This window comes from Geotrypetes seraphini, chromosome 9, assembly GCF_902459505.1.
Source record: "Geotrypetes seraphini chromosome 9, aGeoSer1.1, whole genome shotgun sequence".
NCBI classification, from domain to species: domain Eukaryota; kingdom Metazoa; phylum Chordata; class Amphibia; order Gymnophiona; family Dermophiidae; genus Geotrypetes; species Geotrypetes seraphini.
Genome location: NC_047092.1, coordinates 166928996 through 166945711, shown reverse-complemented (window position 1 = coordinate 166945711; position 16716 = coordinate 166928996). Strand labels below are relative to the sequence as shown.

Here is a 16716-nt window from a genome sequence, read left to right as displayed (position 1 = left end):
TTTAGCGCGCTCTAATTCGATTAGCGCACCTTAGTAAAAGAGAGGGTAAGAGTGTCAGGAGCAGCGCGCTGGCCTGCACTAAAAACTGTTATTGCGGTTTTGTAAAAGGAAGGGGGGGTATATGACTGAAAATTTAAAAGACTGAAGAAAATCAGGCTAGATATGCCACATATTTTTGAGGGTTTTTCTTACTAAAGTGTAGTAAGTTTATGCACTTCTCGCGCCTTGAGCGCAGAACATATGGTGTTGTGTGTGCAAGCCCTGAGCAATAAGGTGCTGATTCTTGAACCATATCCTACCGCCGTCCGGTAGCCAATCGGTACGCATGTTGTTAGAAAAAACGCTACTGAGGAAAGATGCCTGCAAGGAAGGCATCTGGGGTGCGTCTACAGAGACGGGCAGGTATACTTAAGCACACCTGAGGCGGGGGGGGGGAGGGGGATGTGAGTGGTTTCACTCAGAAGTGACCTTGGGCAGGCTTAAGTGTCGGTACGTGTCTCCATAGATGGGAGACAAACACCTTAAATACATTTAAGGCATCTGTCCGGGAGTGCAGACCCACTTCTGAATAGGACGCCGCCGAGTGATTGACACGTGATCGGCAGCCGCTTCTTCGGCGGCCCCCAATACCGGTGTCCTATGTAGAATCATGTCCTACTCACACAGGGCAGACTTTTAGGCCCAGATGCTATAAATGGTGCCTGAAGTTAGACACCTAGATGCTGATCTGGGCACTTAACTTACCCCCCTCTTTTACTAAGGGGCGCTAACCGATTAACGCGCGCTAATCGAATTAGTACGCGCTAAACGCTGACACGTCCATAGACTGACATGAATGCGTTAGCGTTTCGCGCGCGATAATTCAATTAGCGCACGCTAATCGGTTAGCGCACCTTAGTAAAAGAGGGCCTTAATTTTTACTTAGCTGAATCGGCGCCATTAATAAGCAATAATGAACTTATAATTGGCAAAAATCAAAATGAATTGAGTAGCAGGCGCCTAACTAAAATGCAATAGCACATGGTACTTACCTCAGGTCCCATTTTATACAATGTGATCTATTTACTAATAGCACACAATAGCGCACTAGTAAATCTAACCCATATATCATATGCCCTCCAGCGAGAAGGAAATAGCTGTTGTATCTGAGAGTAACCTACCTTGAACTACTGCTAAAGAAACACCGTTGCACCGAAATAAATTAACACCGACAAAATACAACAGTTTTCATGGTTTGATTGTAGTGGTGGAACACCAGGCTGTGAGAGGGCTCTTTTTACAAAGGTGCGCTAGCGTTTTTGGCGCACGCACAAGATTAGCGCACACTATAGCGTGTGCTAGCTGAAAAATTACCGCCTGCTTAAAAGGAGGAGGTAGCGGCTAGTGCGTGCGACATTTTAGCACGCGCTAAGTGCGCGCTAAAACCGATAATGCACCTTTGTAAAAGGAGCCCTATATCTGCCATTACGAGGGTTACCAGATTTTATGTTGGTAAAATTCGGACCCCTAGACCCCCCCCCCCCCCGGCACACCACGTTCCACCCATCCCTGTCCCGTTACGCCCCAGCTCTGCCCCCAGCCCCGCCTCCCGCTGCCTGTTTGTCGGGCAGAAAGGCGCGGATGCCTCCTCCTGACGCAATTTCTTTTCAAAACCTGGACAAACTGCCGGGTTTTGAAAAGCCAACTGGACCCCCCCAGACATGTTCTCAAATGAAGGACATGTCCTTGGAAATCCAGACGTCTGGTAACCCTAGCCATTACAAATGTCCAACATCTAATTTTTTGTAGAAAATGTTGTTGCAGGCCACCACCTTTCAGTGTGTTTGTAGCTCACATGATTGAATAGGTCTTTCTGAATTTACTTATTATTCTCACTAGTCTTTAAGGCCGTTACATTAACGGGTGCTAGAATAGATGTGTCTGTTTGTGTTTCTTTATCTCTCTCTCCTTGGCCGCTGTCTGTATCCTTCTGTTCCCCCCTCCCCCCCGAGCAAAGCTATCTGTCCCCAGCACACCTCCCCCCAAAGCATGCCCCTGTCCCTCTCCCTGTCTCTCCAGGGCCCCTTCTGTCTTCCCCCCAGAGCAAAGCTGTCTGTCCCCAGCACACCTCCCCCCCAAAGCAGCCCCCTTTCCCTCTCCCTATCCATGGCCCCTTCTGTCTCCCCCCAGCACACCCCTCCCCCCAAAGCAGCTCCCTTTCCCTTTCCCTCTCCCCCTGGCTCCCGGTATTGATCCCCTTCTTACCCTCCCTCCATCCCGGCATCTTCTGGCCTGCTCCTCTTCAAAGCAGCCTGCGATCGTGGTGGCCGGCTTTAGCAAACTTAGCAGGCCGCTCTCCAACTCGGTAGCATGTTCCCTCTGACGCGATCCCGTGCATCAGAGGGAGCGTGCTACTGAAGTTGGAGAGCGGCCTGCGAGGTTCTTTAAAGCTGGCCACGATCGCAGGCTGCTCTGAAGAGGAGGATCAGCGGCAGCGGCAGCAGCGAGTGAGGGCGGGAGGTGTGTTCCCTGCCGAGGACGCGGGCAGGGAGAGAGCACAGTCACGCGCCTTCAGCCACCACATGCGCCTCCAGCTCCTGCAAGCGCCATGAGGTGTCAAATAGAATACTGCCACAGAAGCACACCTCACGGCGCCAGGAATCACAAATTTTCAATAGCGCATGCGCGCTCTAGGGTTTTATTATTATAGATATTCCTAAACTGTCAAAAGCTTCCATTGGTTTTTTGCAGAGCTCACCTTCACAATTGCTAGAGCTATCTGATTTTATTTTCGGTCCAGAACTTCAGATATAATGATAATATGTACCTCGATAATTCCAGCAAAATCATGGAGAATTCTCTGTTCCTTGGTAATCACATCACTTCTATGCCAACTAAGGTATATCTTTAGCCTCAGAGCTCTTCGAATAAGTGTCGTTGACGGGGATATTCAGGGTCACTATTCAGGTAGTGTCTCAAAAATTCTTACAAACTACCTTGGCCCTTTGCAGAGCCAGAACTTATCCAGACAAAGGCAATGTTTATTCTGCTATTTGGATAACTTGGCCGGATATCTTTGGACAAATAAAAAGCTGTCCTAAGTTATCCAGATAGCAGTCTGCTATCTAATAGGCCCCACCATTGACCACCTCATGTAGATATTCAGCACTGGCCATTATATCTGGTTAGTGGAGCCAAATATCTGGCTATGTTTTGACAGCCATGGCTGCAAGCCATGTTAGGCAATTTGCATAGTAATGAGATGCAAAACATGTATTTGCATATTTGCATCTCATTACTGAGTAACACGCTGTAACTTAAATATTGGCACGGTAATTTTGGCCTTGCAGCTATAGGGCTGTTTAAGTCGTGGTAAGGGACATTTACCTTAACATAAAGCCCTAAATCTCAATGATGCCTGTTTTCCTTAAGTATCTTTATTTCTCTTTTTTAAAGGATATGAATGAGCCATCAAGTTTTGTTGATGGAACAGTTGGTAACTGCAAAGATGAAAAACTAAATAATCCACCTTATATGCCAGGTAAGCTGGTAAACAAATGTGTACTATTAACAAGCTTATTGATCTAAATGGATCATTTTGTTATACACTTCTCCCCCCATATTTGCGTTTTCTGCTCTTGCGGTTTCGCTTATTTGTGATTTTTCTCACGCTGACTCCTCCCCCAAATTACATCATCCATGAGTGCAGGGGGAGTGCGAGGAAGAGAAAGAGCGCAAGGGAAAGGGCTGGAATACCAAGCGTGTGGGAACTGAGAGCTGAACCGGGGGACAGGGAATGAGCAGGGAGCCTTCCGCTTACCCAGTTCTCATGGGAAGAGCTGGACGCTGTGGCGGCTGCTGCTCTCCTAAAAGCCTGGCATGGTGTGAGCAGGTGGAGTGGACCCGGAGCTCGGCGCTGCCGCCTCGTTGTCCATCCCGGTTTACCAGAAATGAGAGAGGGGAGGGAGAGGGAGCTGAGCCAGAGCTTGAGCTAGGAGCGCGTGCCGGCGCCTGAAAGGATTGGTGGGCGAGTCCGAGCCCATCACGCAAGCATGGAGCTTGGCCCTGGAGTTTTCGGCACGGTTGGTCGTTGGGGAAGTCTGGACGCTGGGGGAAGTCTGACCCCGGCTCCGCGGAGGTTCCCTCCCGGTGTGCACAAGGAAGATGTGTTGGAAGTTTTTGGCGGTTTCATCATTTTCCCAAGGGTTTTTTAATAGAAAACTGCGAATAACTTATGAAGAAGTTATTTGCGGTTTTTCCGTATTTGCGAGTCCACTCTGCCCCTAACCTCCACAAATACATGGGGAGAAGTGTGCATAAAACTGAAAAACAATGTATGTAAATATGAACACAATGGGACTAGAACATAAGAACATAAGAAGTTGCCTCCACTGGGTCAGACCAGAGGTCCATCGCGCCCAGCAGTCCGCTCCCGCGGCGGCCCATCAGGCCTATGACATGTGAAGTGGTCCCTGACTATTCCTATAACCTACCTCTACTTCTATCTGTACCCCTCAATCCCCTTATCCTTTAGGAACCTATCTCAACCTTCCTTAAACCCCTGTAGCATGCTCTGGCCTATCACAACCTCCGGAAGTGCGTTCCATGTGTCCACCACCCTCTAGGTAAAAAAGAACTTCCTAGCATTTGTTCTAAACCTGTCCCCTTTCAGTTTCTCCGAGTGCCCCCTTGTACTTGTGGTTCCCCACAGTTTGAAGAATCTGTTCCTGTCTAAAGCACTGTTTCATCATAAATGCTTTTTTACAGAATTAAAGGAATAGATAACTCTATAGTTTTGGCCTTGTAAATTATTATAAGCATATAAAAATAGGGGGGAAGGGATGATTTGGGCAAGAGTTGGGATATGACTTGTTATCCATAAACCAACTGTACAGATAACCTATTGCTTTAACTTTGACTGAAGAAATAGAATTACAGTGGAACCTCGGTTTGCGAGTGTTTTGCAAGACAAGCAAAACACTCAGCAAACTTTTGTCTCGCAAACCGAGCACAGCCCCGATAAACAAGCTCTCAGCAATGTTGGCCCAGGGGTGGGTACCTGCCTGTGGGTGCTGCAGCGCTTTCAGCGTGGTGGCTTCCTTCCCTCGGGGTCCCCGTGCGGCTGCCCTCCCACTTCGGCCTATGCCTCTGCCGTCCGTCAGCGCCTCCCGGCTCCCGAACCCAGCCGGCCACCATCCTGTGCGAGCATGCGCACGACCCGTCCTCTCCTGAGCCAAGCCAGCCGCTGCCCCGACAACACGCTCGCCACGTACAAGCACCTAGGACGTCCGAATGGCTTTTAAAAACCCAGCACTTTGTCCAGATTTTGAGAAGCTTCCAGCTCGGGATCCGCGTCGAGAGGGCATTTGCGCATGTGCACCAACTCAGCTAGCTTCGCTTAAGCCATGTTGAGCATTAACCCAAGAATCTATAGTATTTGAATGTGGACCTTACTGTTTATGAAAGGAATAATCAATCACACCAGAATGGGGCAGTAAATCTTCCATATTATTTCACTAGCATCACACTATATATTTGAGGAAAAGATGTAAAAAGGCTGGCCTTGACGTGACGCCATAGGGTTATTGCATTGCCATCAGGAGACTTCATTCAGACAATGTGCAGGCATGAGTGATTTTTGCTCTTTTATAATATGTAATAATTCCATAAGGCAATCTTAGAAAATAACTTAAGGTTTTAGAAACTTTGGGCTCCTTTTACTAAGGTGCGCTAGCGATTTTAGCGCGTGTTACATTGCCGTGCATGCTACACGCTAATGCCTTCAGAGAGCTTGCATTAGCATTTTCCGTGTAGCGCGCGCTAAAAACACTAGCACACCTTAGTAAAAGGAGCCCTTTGTCGAGGTGAATGGGAAAAAGACAACAGGTCCTTGTTATTGCTGTTTACCTGTATTGTTTTACTATAAATCTCATTTTTATTAGCCCTGGAATCAAGAAAAAAGGGTTTAATTCACAAAACCCTCTGCATGGAAAGCCAGCAGCACCTGCCAAATGGAAAACCGGTTAGACACTATGATGTACATAATTTGTATGGCTGGTCGCATACAAAACCAACATATGAGTAAGTGCTTCATTTTCATGAGTTTATGAATCTGTTTCCTTTTACATTATTATCGCGTCCTTTTACTAAAGTGCGGTAGCGAATTTAGCGCACGCTAACTGATTTAGTGCGCGCTAATCGATATAGTGCACGCTAAATATTTGCATGCTCTAAGCGCTAACACATCTATTACCCCATTCAACACATCTATACCCCATTCAACCCATGCTAAAACTTCTTGGAGTACTGATTGACAGAGGCTGTACCATGCAACCAAAAATCAACAAAATAATAAAAACATCATTCGCAACTATGAGAAACCTAAGACAAATTTGAATATTCTTTGACAGGAAACAATTCCAACTTTTGGTACAATCTCTAATCCTTGGACTAATAGACTACTGCAACATACTATATCCTTGGACTAATAGACTACTGCCACATACTATACCTCCCCTGCCCAGCGACCATGATAAAACAACTACAAACAATACAAACTACAGCCATAAGACTCATCTATTCGCTGAAAAAATATGACCACATCACAGAGGCATACCACGACTCACACTGGCTCCCAATACAAGCAGGAGCATACTTCAAATTCTACTGCCTACTATTTAAAGCTATGAACGGAGACAGCCCAACCTACTGGAACAACCGACTAACTCAATCCACCTCAACCAGACACAGGAGAACCCACTCACTATTCACACACCCGCCCACCAAAAAATGTCAAACGAAGAAAACTATATGACAACCTAATGGCCACCAGAGCGGCAAAACTAGACAGAGCGGCAAAACTAGACCAATTTGCTGTCTTCGACCACAGACTACAAAACCTTCAAAAAAGAAACAAAAACCCTACTCTTCAAAAAATGCATAAAACCTATTTAACACGACCAGATCCCAAGCTTCACCTACTATACTATCTACTCCTTATCAAATCTAAAATGTTCAAATTACCCATTATGTATTACCTAATTTCATGACAATTCTTATGTAATCCGCCTATATATGTCGTAACATCATGACAATTCTTATGTAATCCGCCTTGAACCGCAAGGTAATGGCGGAATAAAAATCATAAATGTAATGTAATGTAATCTATTATATCCTATGGATGTGATAGCGTTTAACACATGGTAATATGTAGCGCACCTTTGTAAAAGAGGGGTATATTAGGTATTACTAGCTATTAAAATACTATAGTTGATCGTTTTGCTTTTTCTGCAGTATTGTCTCGACCAGAAGGAAAAGGGTAAATGATTGGGTGTCCCGTTTAATACTGTACAGTAACTAGTTAATAGAGAATGACACGGTGGTTGTTACCCGCCAAAACGGTGACCAAAAAAAAAGGTCACCGCGAGATCGGGGACAAGGCCATTCACCGCCCCGTGGAGTGGTGAATGGTTAGCACGCATGGTGAATGAGCGTTTAATCCGGCAGCCCCCTCTCTCCCGCCGGCCGGCTGGCCGGCCATGCATCTCCCTCCCTCCCTCCCTCCTTTTCCCTTACCTTCTCTTGTTGAAACTGGCGATTTCTATAAGGCTATGCGCTGTATTACAGCCGGATCCTTGAAGTTGCATCACGTTTCCTGCTGGAAAAGTCTCCTCCGACGCAACTTCCTATTTCTGGTTGCATCAGAGGAGACTTTTCTAGCAGGCAACCCGGCACAACTTCAAGGCTCCGGCTGTAATACAGCGCATAGCCTTATAGAAATCGCCAGTTTCAACAAGAGAAGGTAAGGGAAAGGGAGGGAGGGAAATGCACGACTGGTCGGCAGGAGGGAGCTGCTGGACTGCGTGAAGGGTGCTGGAGGTGGGGGGATGGAGAGGAGAAGACGCTGAAGACGGGGACGGGGCGGTGAAAGGGACAGTGGGGATAGTGACGGGGTGGTGAAGGTGACAGCAGAGACGGGGACGGGGTGGTGAAGAGGACGGCGGGGACGGGACGGTGAAGAGGATGGTGGTACGGGGACGGAGCAGTGACGGGGACAGAATTTTTCCCCGTGTCATTCTCTACTAGTTAACACTGTTAATACACAGTCATAGGCATTAAAGTTAACAAGCAGACATAGTTTTAGGTAGGAATGCCATGTAGGTGTCTATTAAAAAAAACTATTTTATAAATAACATATGCAACGAATGCTCACTTGGCTTTCTGAAGTAAGTAACCTGTTATTAACGACTCAGGTAATTTTCCAAAGTCTTTTTTTTTTTTTTTTTGAATTGCCCATCATAAAACTCTTCTATGTAAAGTATGAAAGATGAAAATATGTGACTGTTGGGCAGACTGAATGAACCTTGCAGGTTTTTATCTGCTGACATTTGCTATGTTACTATGTAGCTGTATTTTTAAAAAAGTTTGAACAGATTCCTGGAGGTAAAGTCCATAAAATGCCGTGAGTTGAACAAGTAGATGTGAATCGCTTGTTTACTCTTTCCAAAAATACTAGGACTAGGGGACATGCAATAAAACTATTACCGTAGATACTCGAATATAAACGGGGGTCCCAGTTAATATTTGGGCCAGCGCCCACCCGCTCCCCTCCCAGACTTATTGCAGGCCTCCGCTGGGCCGCCAGGCTCTGCACCCTTTTCCCCCCTCCCTGCCCTGTCCATCGTACTTTCTCTGCCGCTGGAATCCCTGGTGGTCCAGAGGTGTAGCAGGCAGGAGCGAGCTTTCTGCGCTCATGCCCCCTGGTCGGTCGCTGCCGCGAGTTCCAGCTTCAGCCGCTGATCGGTACTGAGCAGGAGCGCACTTTGGCACTGCCGCTCGGCACTGAGCAGCTTCCTGAATGGCTCTTGGTGGGACAGATAGGGAAAGTGCATGAGTAGCTGAATATAAATCACTTATCCCCCCTCTATTACTAAGGTGCGCTAATCGATTAGTGCGTGCTAATCAAATTAACACGCGCTAAACGCTAACACATCCATAGATTAACATGCACGCATTAGCGTTTAGCGCATGCTAATTCAATTAGCGCACGCTAATCGGTTAGCGCACCTTAGTAAAAGAGGGCCTTAGGCTATAAGTAGTATACACATACATAAATAAATAAATATTACATACTATTTTCTGATATTCATTTACCACAAGGCAGTAACAGTTCTAGTCATTAAATAGTAATTGCCAAAACAGTAACCCCCAAGTAATCAACATCATTAAAAATATTAAATATTTTGTGCCTGAAGGTATAATTGGACATTTTTAATTATGCTACTGATTTACTTTAAGCTTTGGCTTATATGTTGAGTAGGCATAATATTTAAATGCTTGCAAACTTTTTATTCTGCTTTATGATCATATCAGTCTTTTGGAAATTGACTTGAGAGATGATGGATCCTTTTTAGGAAAAGAGTGTAGGTAAGCTTTTCCTAGCATTAATTCACTGTCTCAGGTAGCGAACTTTATTATACTTTTAATTCTCTACTGACTAATATTCTCTTCTCTTCTAGACAATGCATGAGATAATGATAATATAAGCACATTGTTTCAATTCCAATTCAGTGAGCAAGCAAAGAGCAGCGTTTATCTATGGGTCTTAATGACCTCGAAGCCCTTCCTAACTTTGAAATCGCAATAAAGAAAGATAATATCAAGGCCACTGGAATTTTTTTTTTTCTTTTTGGCTGAGTGGATGTTATGTTTGGCAGCGCACCAGGCTGTCACTGTCAATCAAAGCATTTGCACAAGTGCTGACAGGACAATAAAGCCAAACCCAAGGCATGATTTGAATAGTCAGCGGACACTAATTGAAAACTGAAAAGAAAGGCATCATTATGAATGAATAGCAATTGCGTATTTTGCTGTATTGTAAAAATCTGACCTCCTTGGAAGAGCATACTATGATAAAAGATACATCGTCAAAAATATATTCCTCATCCTGAAAAAAAGTAACAGAACTGGAAATGATAAATGATGGGTTTATTTTTCAGAAGATGTTTACAGACTCCTACTTTTCTTATACTTAGAACAAGGCCCAGGTAGTTAAGGAGATGGCCATTTGCAAAAGCCTGGAGTACGCCAGCATTTTGCCTTGAAAATATGCATTTGCCTTTCAGTGTTGGTAGAATTATGTGTTTCTACAACATGCCAACAGAAAGAATTGACCCTGTTCACTCCACAAAATGTCACAGACATAAGAACCGATGCACTCAGACAGCATAAAATCATGCTCCAAGCTCATAGGCTCAAAACCTGTCAGTTTTGGGCCTGTGAGATGTTCAGTTTTGAGCCTGTGAGCTTGGAGCACGATTTTATGCAGTTCGAGTATGTCGCTTCTGCACAGAGTTCTTTGTTTTAATCCACAAGTCCATTCTTAGGACCAATAGGGACCCCTGAAGAAGACAATTGTATCGAAACAAGGACCCTGTAGGGTCCATATGTTTCTAGAGGTTCCGGCCCTAGATATATTTATGTGGATGATATATTTACTTCAATAAAGCTATCAACTTGGACATCATCTCTCCACAAGTTCTTTATTCTTATTTCTTCAACATGCACAATTTTAGCTACACTGTTTAGCAGCATCCCCGTTGACATATTTAGGTCATAGATGAAACAATTCCCCAAATTCTACATTGGGATGCCTAGCTGATATAGGTAGGGTTACCAGATTTTCTGCAACTAAAATCTGGACCCATGGCCCCGCCCCCAGGCCTGCCCAGCCCCGCCCCTAAACCTGTTCGCTTCTCAGGAGGGCACGCGCATGTGCTGGTGTGACGTGATGATGTCACACACACATGCACGTGATGTCACCACATTGCAACCACGCATGCGCAGATGACGTCCCGACGTCGCTCCTAGCTGGAAGCTTTTCCAAACCCGGACAAAGTGCCGGGTTTTGAAAAAGCCGTCCGGACGACCGGACATGTCCTCTAAAGGACGACTGGCAACCCTAGGTATAGGTGCCCAACTTGGGTAGTTGGCTAAATCGGCGCTAATGGTCGGTACTCAGCACCTCTTAATTGGCACTAAGTGGAATTAATTGAAAATTAGGTGCCTAACTTGGAAGGCATGATTCTAGAACAGCTAGGCACCTAGTGCAAAGTGCCTAGGTTAAAGTGGGCGTGGTAAGGGGGTGGATCATGGGCATGTTTTTGAGTGAGGAGCTGTTGGGCGCCTAACTTAAGTTTAGGCATTTAGACCTAGAAAACTTTGGCATAAATAGGGTTCGCCTAATTGTTAGAACAGGGGTGTCCAACCTGCGGCCCGAGGGCCACATGCGGCCCCGTGAAGTATTTTGTGCAGCCACGGTCGAGGGCGATGCAGTGTTTTCTTCTGCTGCCCCCCGGATGTTTACCGTCTTGCCGGCTCCCTCCTCTGTCTTGCTGCAGCGTTTGCGCGGCCCCACAAACATTTTTTTCGGCCAATGCGGCCCAGGGAAGCCAAAAGATTGGACACCCCTGTGTTAGAACTTTTACTGCTGCCTCAGCACGCTCGTTCAGCTCTAAGCACGATTCTATAATGGGCGTCTAACATTTATAGAATCGTGCGTAGCGCCGCACCAGATGGCACATATTTTGATAGGCGACATATATAGAATTGGGCCCAATAATGCATAGTCATGGCAGGACAAAAACTACCACACCATCACACTTTTGGTTTAGCACTTGGTAATTCCCTCCTATCTGTGCCATTTTCCTCCTCTGCTCACTCCAAACTCCGTCCCTTCTATCTTGCTGCGCCGAATGCCGGGAGCAAACTGCCCAAATCCCTGTGGCGGGCTCCGTCTCTGGCAGTCTTCAAGTCCTAGGTAAAAGCCCACCTCTTTCGAGACTGCTTTCAACTCCCAACTCCTTTCACCCTGGGTTCTACATCCGCCAACCCTATATGTCATGTCTAAGTTAGATTGCAAGCTCTTCTGACCAGGGACCGTCTATTAAATGTCAAATGTACAGCGCTAGCACTAAAGAAGTGATAAATATGAGGAGTGGTAATAGTAGTCCTGAAGGATTCTGTTTAAATCCTGTAAATGATAAAAATCATATACTTACAGACAGAGATTGTAAAGGGTCATCGTCATCTGAATAGCTTATTTTATTTTTTATATTAGTGCCTTACTCAACGTAACAGGAGAGCGAGGAGTCGTCATTACTCGCTCAACATATCCATCCAGTGGGAAATGGGCAGGACACTGGCTTGGTGATAACACTTCTGCTTGGGACCAACTTTTTAAATCTATTATTGGTAAGTGGAAATTTACTTACGACATATATGTAGCTTTGTGACCAGGGGCAGATTCTTTGGATCTTTTCCAGATAAGCCCCGCCACTAATGGAAAAAGACGCGCCGAAAGTTAAGCCCCGCCACCTTTTGCCAGCGCACGCAACCTTAACCAGTGAAGTTCTCAGCACAACGGTCCCACAACGCGGCGCGAAGTGTATAAAGTAAAGTGGGGGGTTCCCCCCCACGCCCCCCCATCAGAGCACCCAAAAAAGATTATAAAAAAGAGGATATGAAACTTAACATTATAAAAAAATAGGATAAACTGTCGACCATTTTTTTAAGGGCTCCGACGGGGGGGGGGGGGGCGTGGAGGGAACCCCCCCCCACTTTACTTTCTACAGATCGCGCCTCTTTTTTATAATTTTTTTTGGGTGGCGGGGGCTAACTTTTTGGCGGGGCTTATCTGGAAAAGATCTGCTTCTTCCACTGGGGTCTTTGGGTTTCTTGGTAATATGGCGATGATCAGAATCAACTAATTGTTGACTTTATTCTTCCAGGTAAGATATTGTTTGATACACATCATGAACATGGTATAACAGCTTTTAAGTAACCCCCCTACTTGTCCTATTTTTCCGTTTGATAAGAACATAAGAACAGCCTTACTGGGTCAGACTAATGGTCCATCTAGCCCAGTAGCTCGTTCTCACAATGGCCAATCCAGGTCCCTAGTACCTGGCCAAAACCCAAAGAGTAGCAACATTCCAGTATCTCAAAGAATAGCAAAATTCCAGAAACCCAATGAGAGCAACATTCCAGCAACATTGTGATGTCATAACGCCTCATTCCACAGTGCCTCAGAGCCAACCTCATCAGTGATGTTAAAAAGACTTAATTGTCCTATACTTGGCTCACATAAGAATAACCTTACTGAGTCAGACCAATGGTCCATCAAGCCTAATAGCCTGTTCTCACAGAGGCCAATCCAAACCACAAGTTAAAGCCAAATAGTAGCAGAATTTCATGCCACCGATCCAGGGCAAGCAGTGGCTTCTCCCATGTTTGTCTTAAAAGCAGAATATGGACTTTTCCTCCAGGAACTTGTCCAAGCCTTTTTTAAAAGCTAGCTACATTAACCGCTCTTACCACATCCTCTGGCAACATGTTCCAGAAGTTAACTTTTAACTGAGTGAAAAAAATATTTCCTCCGATTGGTTTTAAAAGTAATATTTCTTTAACTTCATCGAGTGTCCACCTAGTCTTTGTAAATCCTGATGCAGCAAAAAAATCGATCCACTCGTACCCGTTCTACACTCAGGATTTTGTAGACTTCAGTCGTATCTCCCCTCAGCCATCTCTTTTCCAAGCTGAAGAACCCTAACCTTTTTAGTCTTTCCTCATACGAAAAGATTAGATTGTAAGCTCTACTCAGGGACTGTCTCTTCAATGTTTTAACGCACAGCACTGCGTACGTCTAGTAGTGCTAGAGAAATGATAAGTAGTAGTAAATACCACGTCTTGTCAGTATCTCACATTGATAACTTACTCGCTCAACTTGGACATCATTTCTCCACAAGTTCTTTATTCTTATTTCTAGAACATGCACAATTTTAGCTACCCTGTTTAGCAGCATCCCCGTTGACATATTTAGGTCATAGATGAAATAATTCCCCAAATTCTACATTGGGGCGCCTAGATGATATAGGTAGGGTTACCAGATTTTCCGCAACTAAAATCCGGACCCATGGCCCTGCCCTCAGGCCTGCCCAGTTCCGCCCCTAGCCCCGCCCCCAGGCCTGCCCAGTTCTGCCCCCAGCCCCGCCCCCAGGCCTGCCCAGTTCCGCCCCCAGCCCCGCCCCCAGGCCTGCCCAGATCCACCCCCCAGCCTCAGTTGCTTCCTCACTAACCCCCTCTTTTACTAAGGTGCGCTAACCGATTGGCGCACAATAACACGCTAAACGCTAACGCGCACATAGACTAACATAGACTAATCGGTTAGCGCACCTTAGTAAAAGAGGGCCTAAGGCATCACTCCTTGATTCAGTTTTAAGAATCTTGTCTATGAAATGAAGAAAAAACAAAACCAAACCAGTTTTAAGACTATTATTTTTGATTGTGTTTTGATTGTAGCTAATGAAAAAAAATAAAAAGTTTCCGGAAGAATCATAAATTGTCTATTTTTTTTATTTTTAGTGGGAGTGAGCGCATGTATTATAGCCCCCCTTGGCAGCAAGAGACATGCCCAATCTCTCCCGCTGCCAAGAAACACACCTCCAGCACCCCTTCGGCAGCGGGAGAAATGCTCAATCTCTTCTGCCGCCAATTGAAACATCCTCCCAGTAGCAGGAGAGATGCCCAATCTCTCCCGCCGCCAACTGACACACTTCCCCGGCACATGAAAATTTATAATAATAATAATAATAATAACTTTATTCTTCTATACCGCCACAATCTTGCGACTTCTAGGTGGTTTACAATCAAGAGTGCTGGACATTCAGCGAAATACAATAAGTAGATATTCAGAGGAAATACAGAGATCAGAGACCTCAGGAGGCAATAGTATAGAAATACAATTTGCTGAGCGAAAATGTAATATGTGCATTTTAGTAGGTAATGTCCGACAGGACCTGTTGGGGATAAATAGCAACGTAAAGTTACGATAAGATGAAGATAACAGATTATATTTATAACAGTGCTGTAAGTTCAGGTGGAATAGGGAGGGAGGGGGAGAGCGGGTCAATTGTTTAGGTATTAGCGAGTTTTTGCTACTCTGCCTACCTCATTTGCATGAGTGTTTTTTTTGGAAAATGACTTGCTCTTTTAAAATCTCTACTATAACGGCTGTGACAGCGGCCCATCAGTTTTTAATGTGACTTTTAGAGAATTTAGGCCTCAGAACCTTATGTCTATTATTTTTGTTGCAGGTATGCTGGAATTTAGCCTTTTTGGAATATCATATGTAAGTTCTCATATTGTTGAATGCCTTATTTGAATGGCTTTAAAAAATAGTTCTAAGGCCTCAGTATTGTTTTTTTATATATATATTTTAGACTGGAGCAGATATCTGTGGATTCTTCAGGGAAACGACCTATGAAATGTGTGCTCGATGGATGCAGTTGGGAGCTTTTTACCCGTTTTCCAGAAACCACAATGGTTTAGGAAATAAGGTATGTTTGCCAGACAGTATCCACCAGGATGACCTCATTTACGAAGGGGTTTCTCTCTTGCCCTCATTTGGAACAACCCAACAACTACCTTGAATTCCAGAAGAAACTGAAGACACACCTCTTTTCACTATAATCACTTTCCTACCCTTCACCCCTCCTTCCCAGTGGGGTAGCGAGGGTGAGAAGCGCCCAGGGCAGAGGCTCCCCTCCACCGCTCTCATCTCCACCCCCCGCTCCTTCCCCGATGCCCCCTGCCATGCACGTGCCCCACTCCCTCGTGACCCCGGCGCTCTCCCTCTGATGTCACTTCCTATGCGTGGTACCAAGAAGTGACATCGGCGAGAGAGCTGATGCAGTCGTGAGGAACATGTTTAAGCTGTTGCTCGCGGCGGCGAACAGCTAGAGGTACGGGAAGGGAAGGGGGCCATCATCCACGCATACTCAGAGGCCTTCCAGATGCGGACGGAGTTCATCGGGGCTTTCCTAAACCCGGACAAATGGCAGGTTTTGGAAAGTCCATCCGGGAGCCCGGATAGTCCTCTAAAAAGAGGACATGTCCGGGTTTTCCCAGACGTCTGGTAACCTTATGTTCAGGGCTGTGAATGTCTAGTAGTGCTATTGAAATGATGATTAGTAGTAGTAGCAGTAGTAATACTGACTATGAGTAATTTACTATCCCCCTCTTTTACTAAGGTGCGCTATGCTTTTTAGCACGCGGTAAATATTAGCATGTGCTAAATGCTAACGCGTGCATGTTATCCTATGGACGCCTTAACGGTTAGCGCACACATTGATTTAGCGCGCACTAAAAGCATGTTAAAACGCTTAGCGCACCTTAATAAAACTACTATGAGTCATTAGTAGTAGTAGCAGTAGTAATACTGACTATGAGTAATTTACTACTAGTCATTAGTAGTAGTAGCAGTAGTAATGCTGACTATGAGCCATTTACTGACTTTGAGTGGATAGTTGGCCAGAGGCTGGCTACCTGACAGAAATCCCAGCTTGGGATTTGAACTCAGATCCTAGGAGCCGTGGGGAAACAGCCTATTGATTACATCGCCAAGTCTTGTAATGAAAGGCTACTATTGTTTAAAATATTCATAGAAAGCAAACCTTGCAAATGCTAAGTTCGCTGGTGAGGCTAAACACAAACGGGAATGCATATGTTTTCAAGAATAACGTTAGCAATAGTAACTGCACTCTCCAAGGAAACCCGTGTGTAATATATTCTGTTGCCTAAAGATCAAATGTGACTCTACCACAATCGAAAAAGGGTCCTGAAAAATTTAGTTCCTGTTAAAACAAAAGTTGACAAAGCTTGTAACATTAAAAATGCATG

At 45.3% G+C, this 16716-nt stretch overlaps 1 protein-coding gene across 4 annotated transcripts in view; it reads left to right on the top strand.

The window, feature by feature from the left end:
- SI (sucrase-isomaltase) overlaps positions 1 to 16716 on the top strand; it is a 179169-nt gene that overhangs the window by 141922 nt on the left and 20531 nt on the right. For all 4 annotated transcript variants that reach the window (XM_033957601.1, XM_033957603.1, XM_033957604.1 and 1 more), the window contains 5 exons: positions 3436 to 3520; positions 5922 to 6060; positions 12098 to 12231; positions 15132 to 15166; positions 15258 to 15374. In XM_033957601.1, coding sequence (XP_033813492.1) covers positions 3436 to 3520; positions 5922 to 6060; positions 12098 to 12231; positions 15132 to 15166; positions 15258 to 15374 — 510 coding nt within the window. The remainder of the gene's footprint in view (positions 1 to 3435; positions 3521 to 5921; positions 6061 to 12097; positions 12232 to 15131; positions 15167 to 15257; positions 15375 to 16716) is intronic.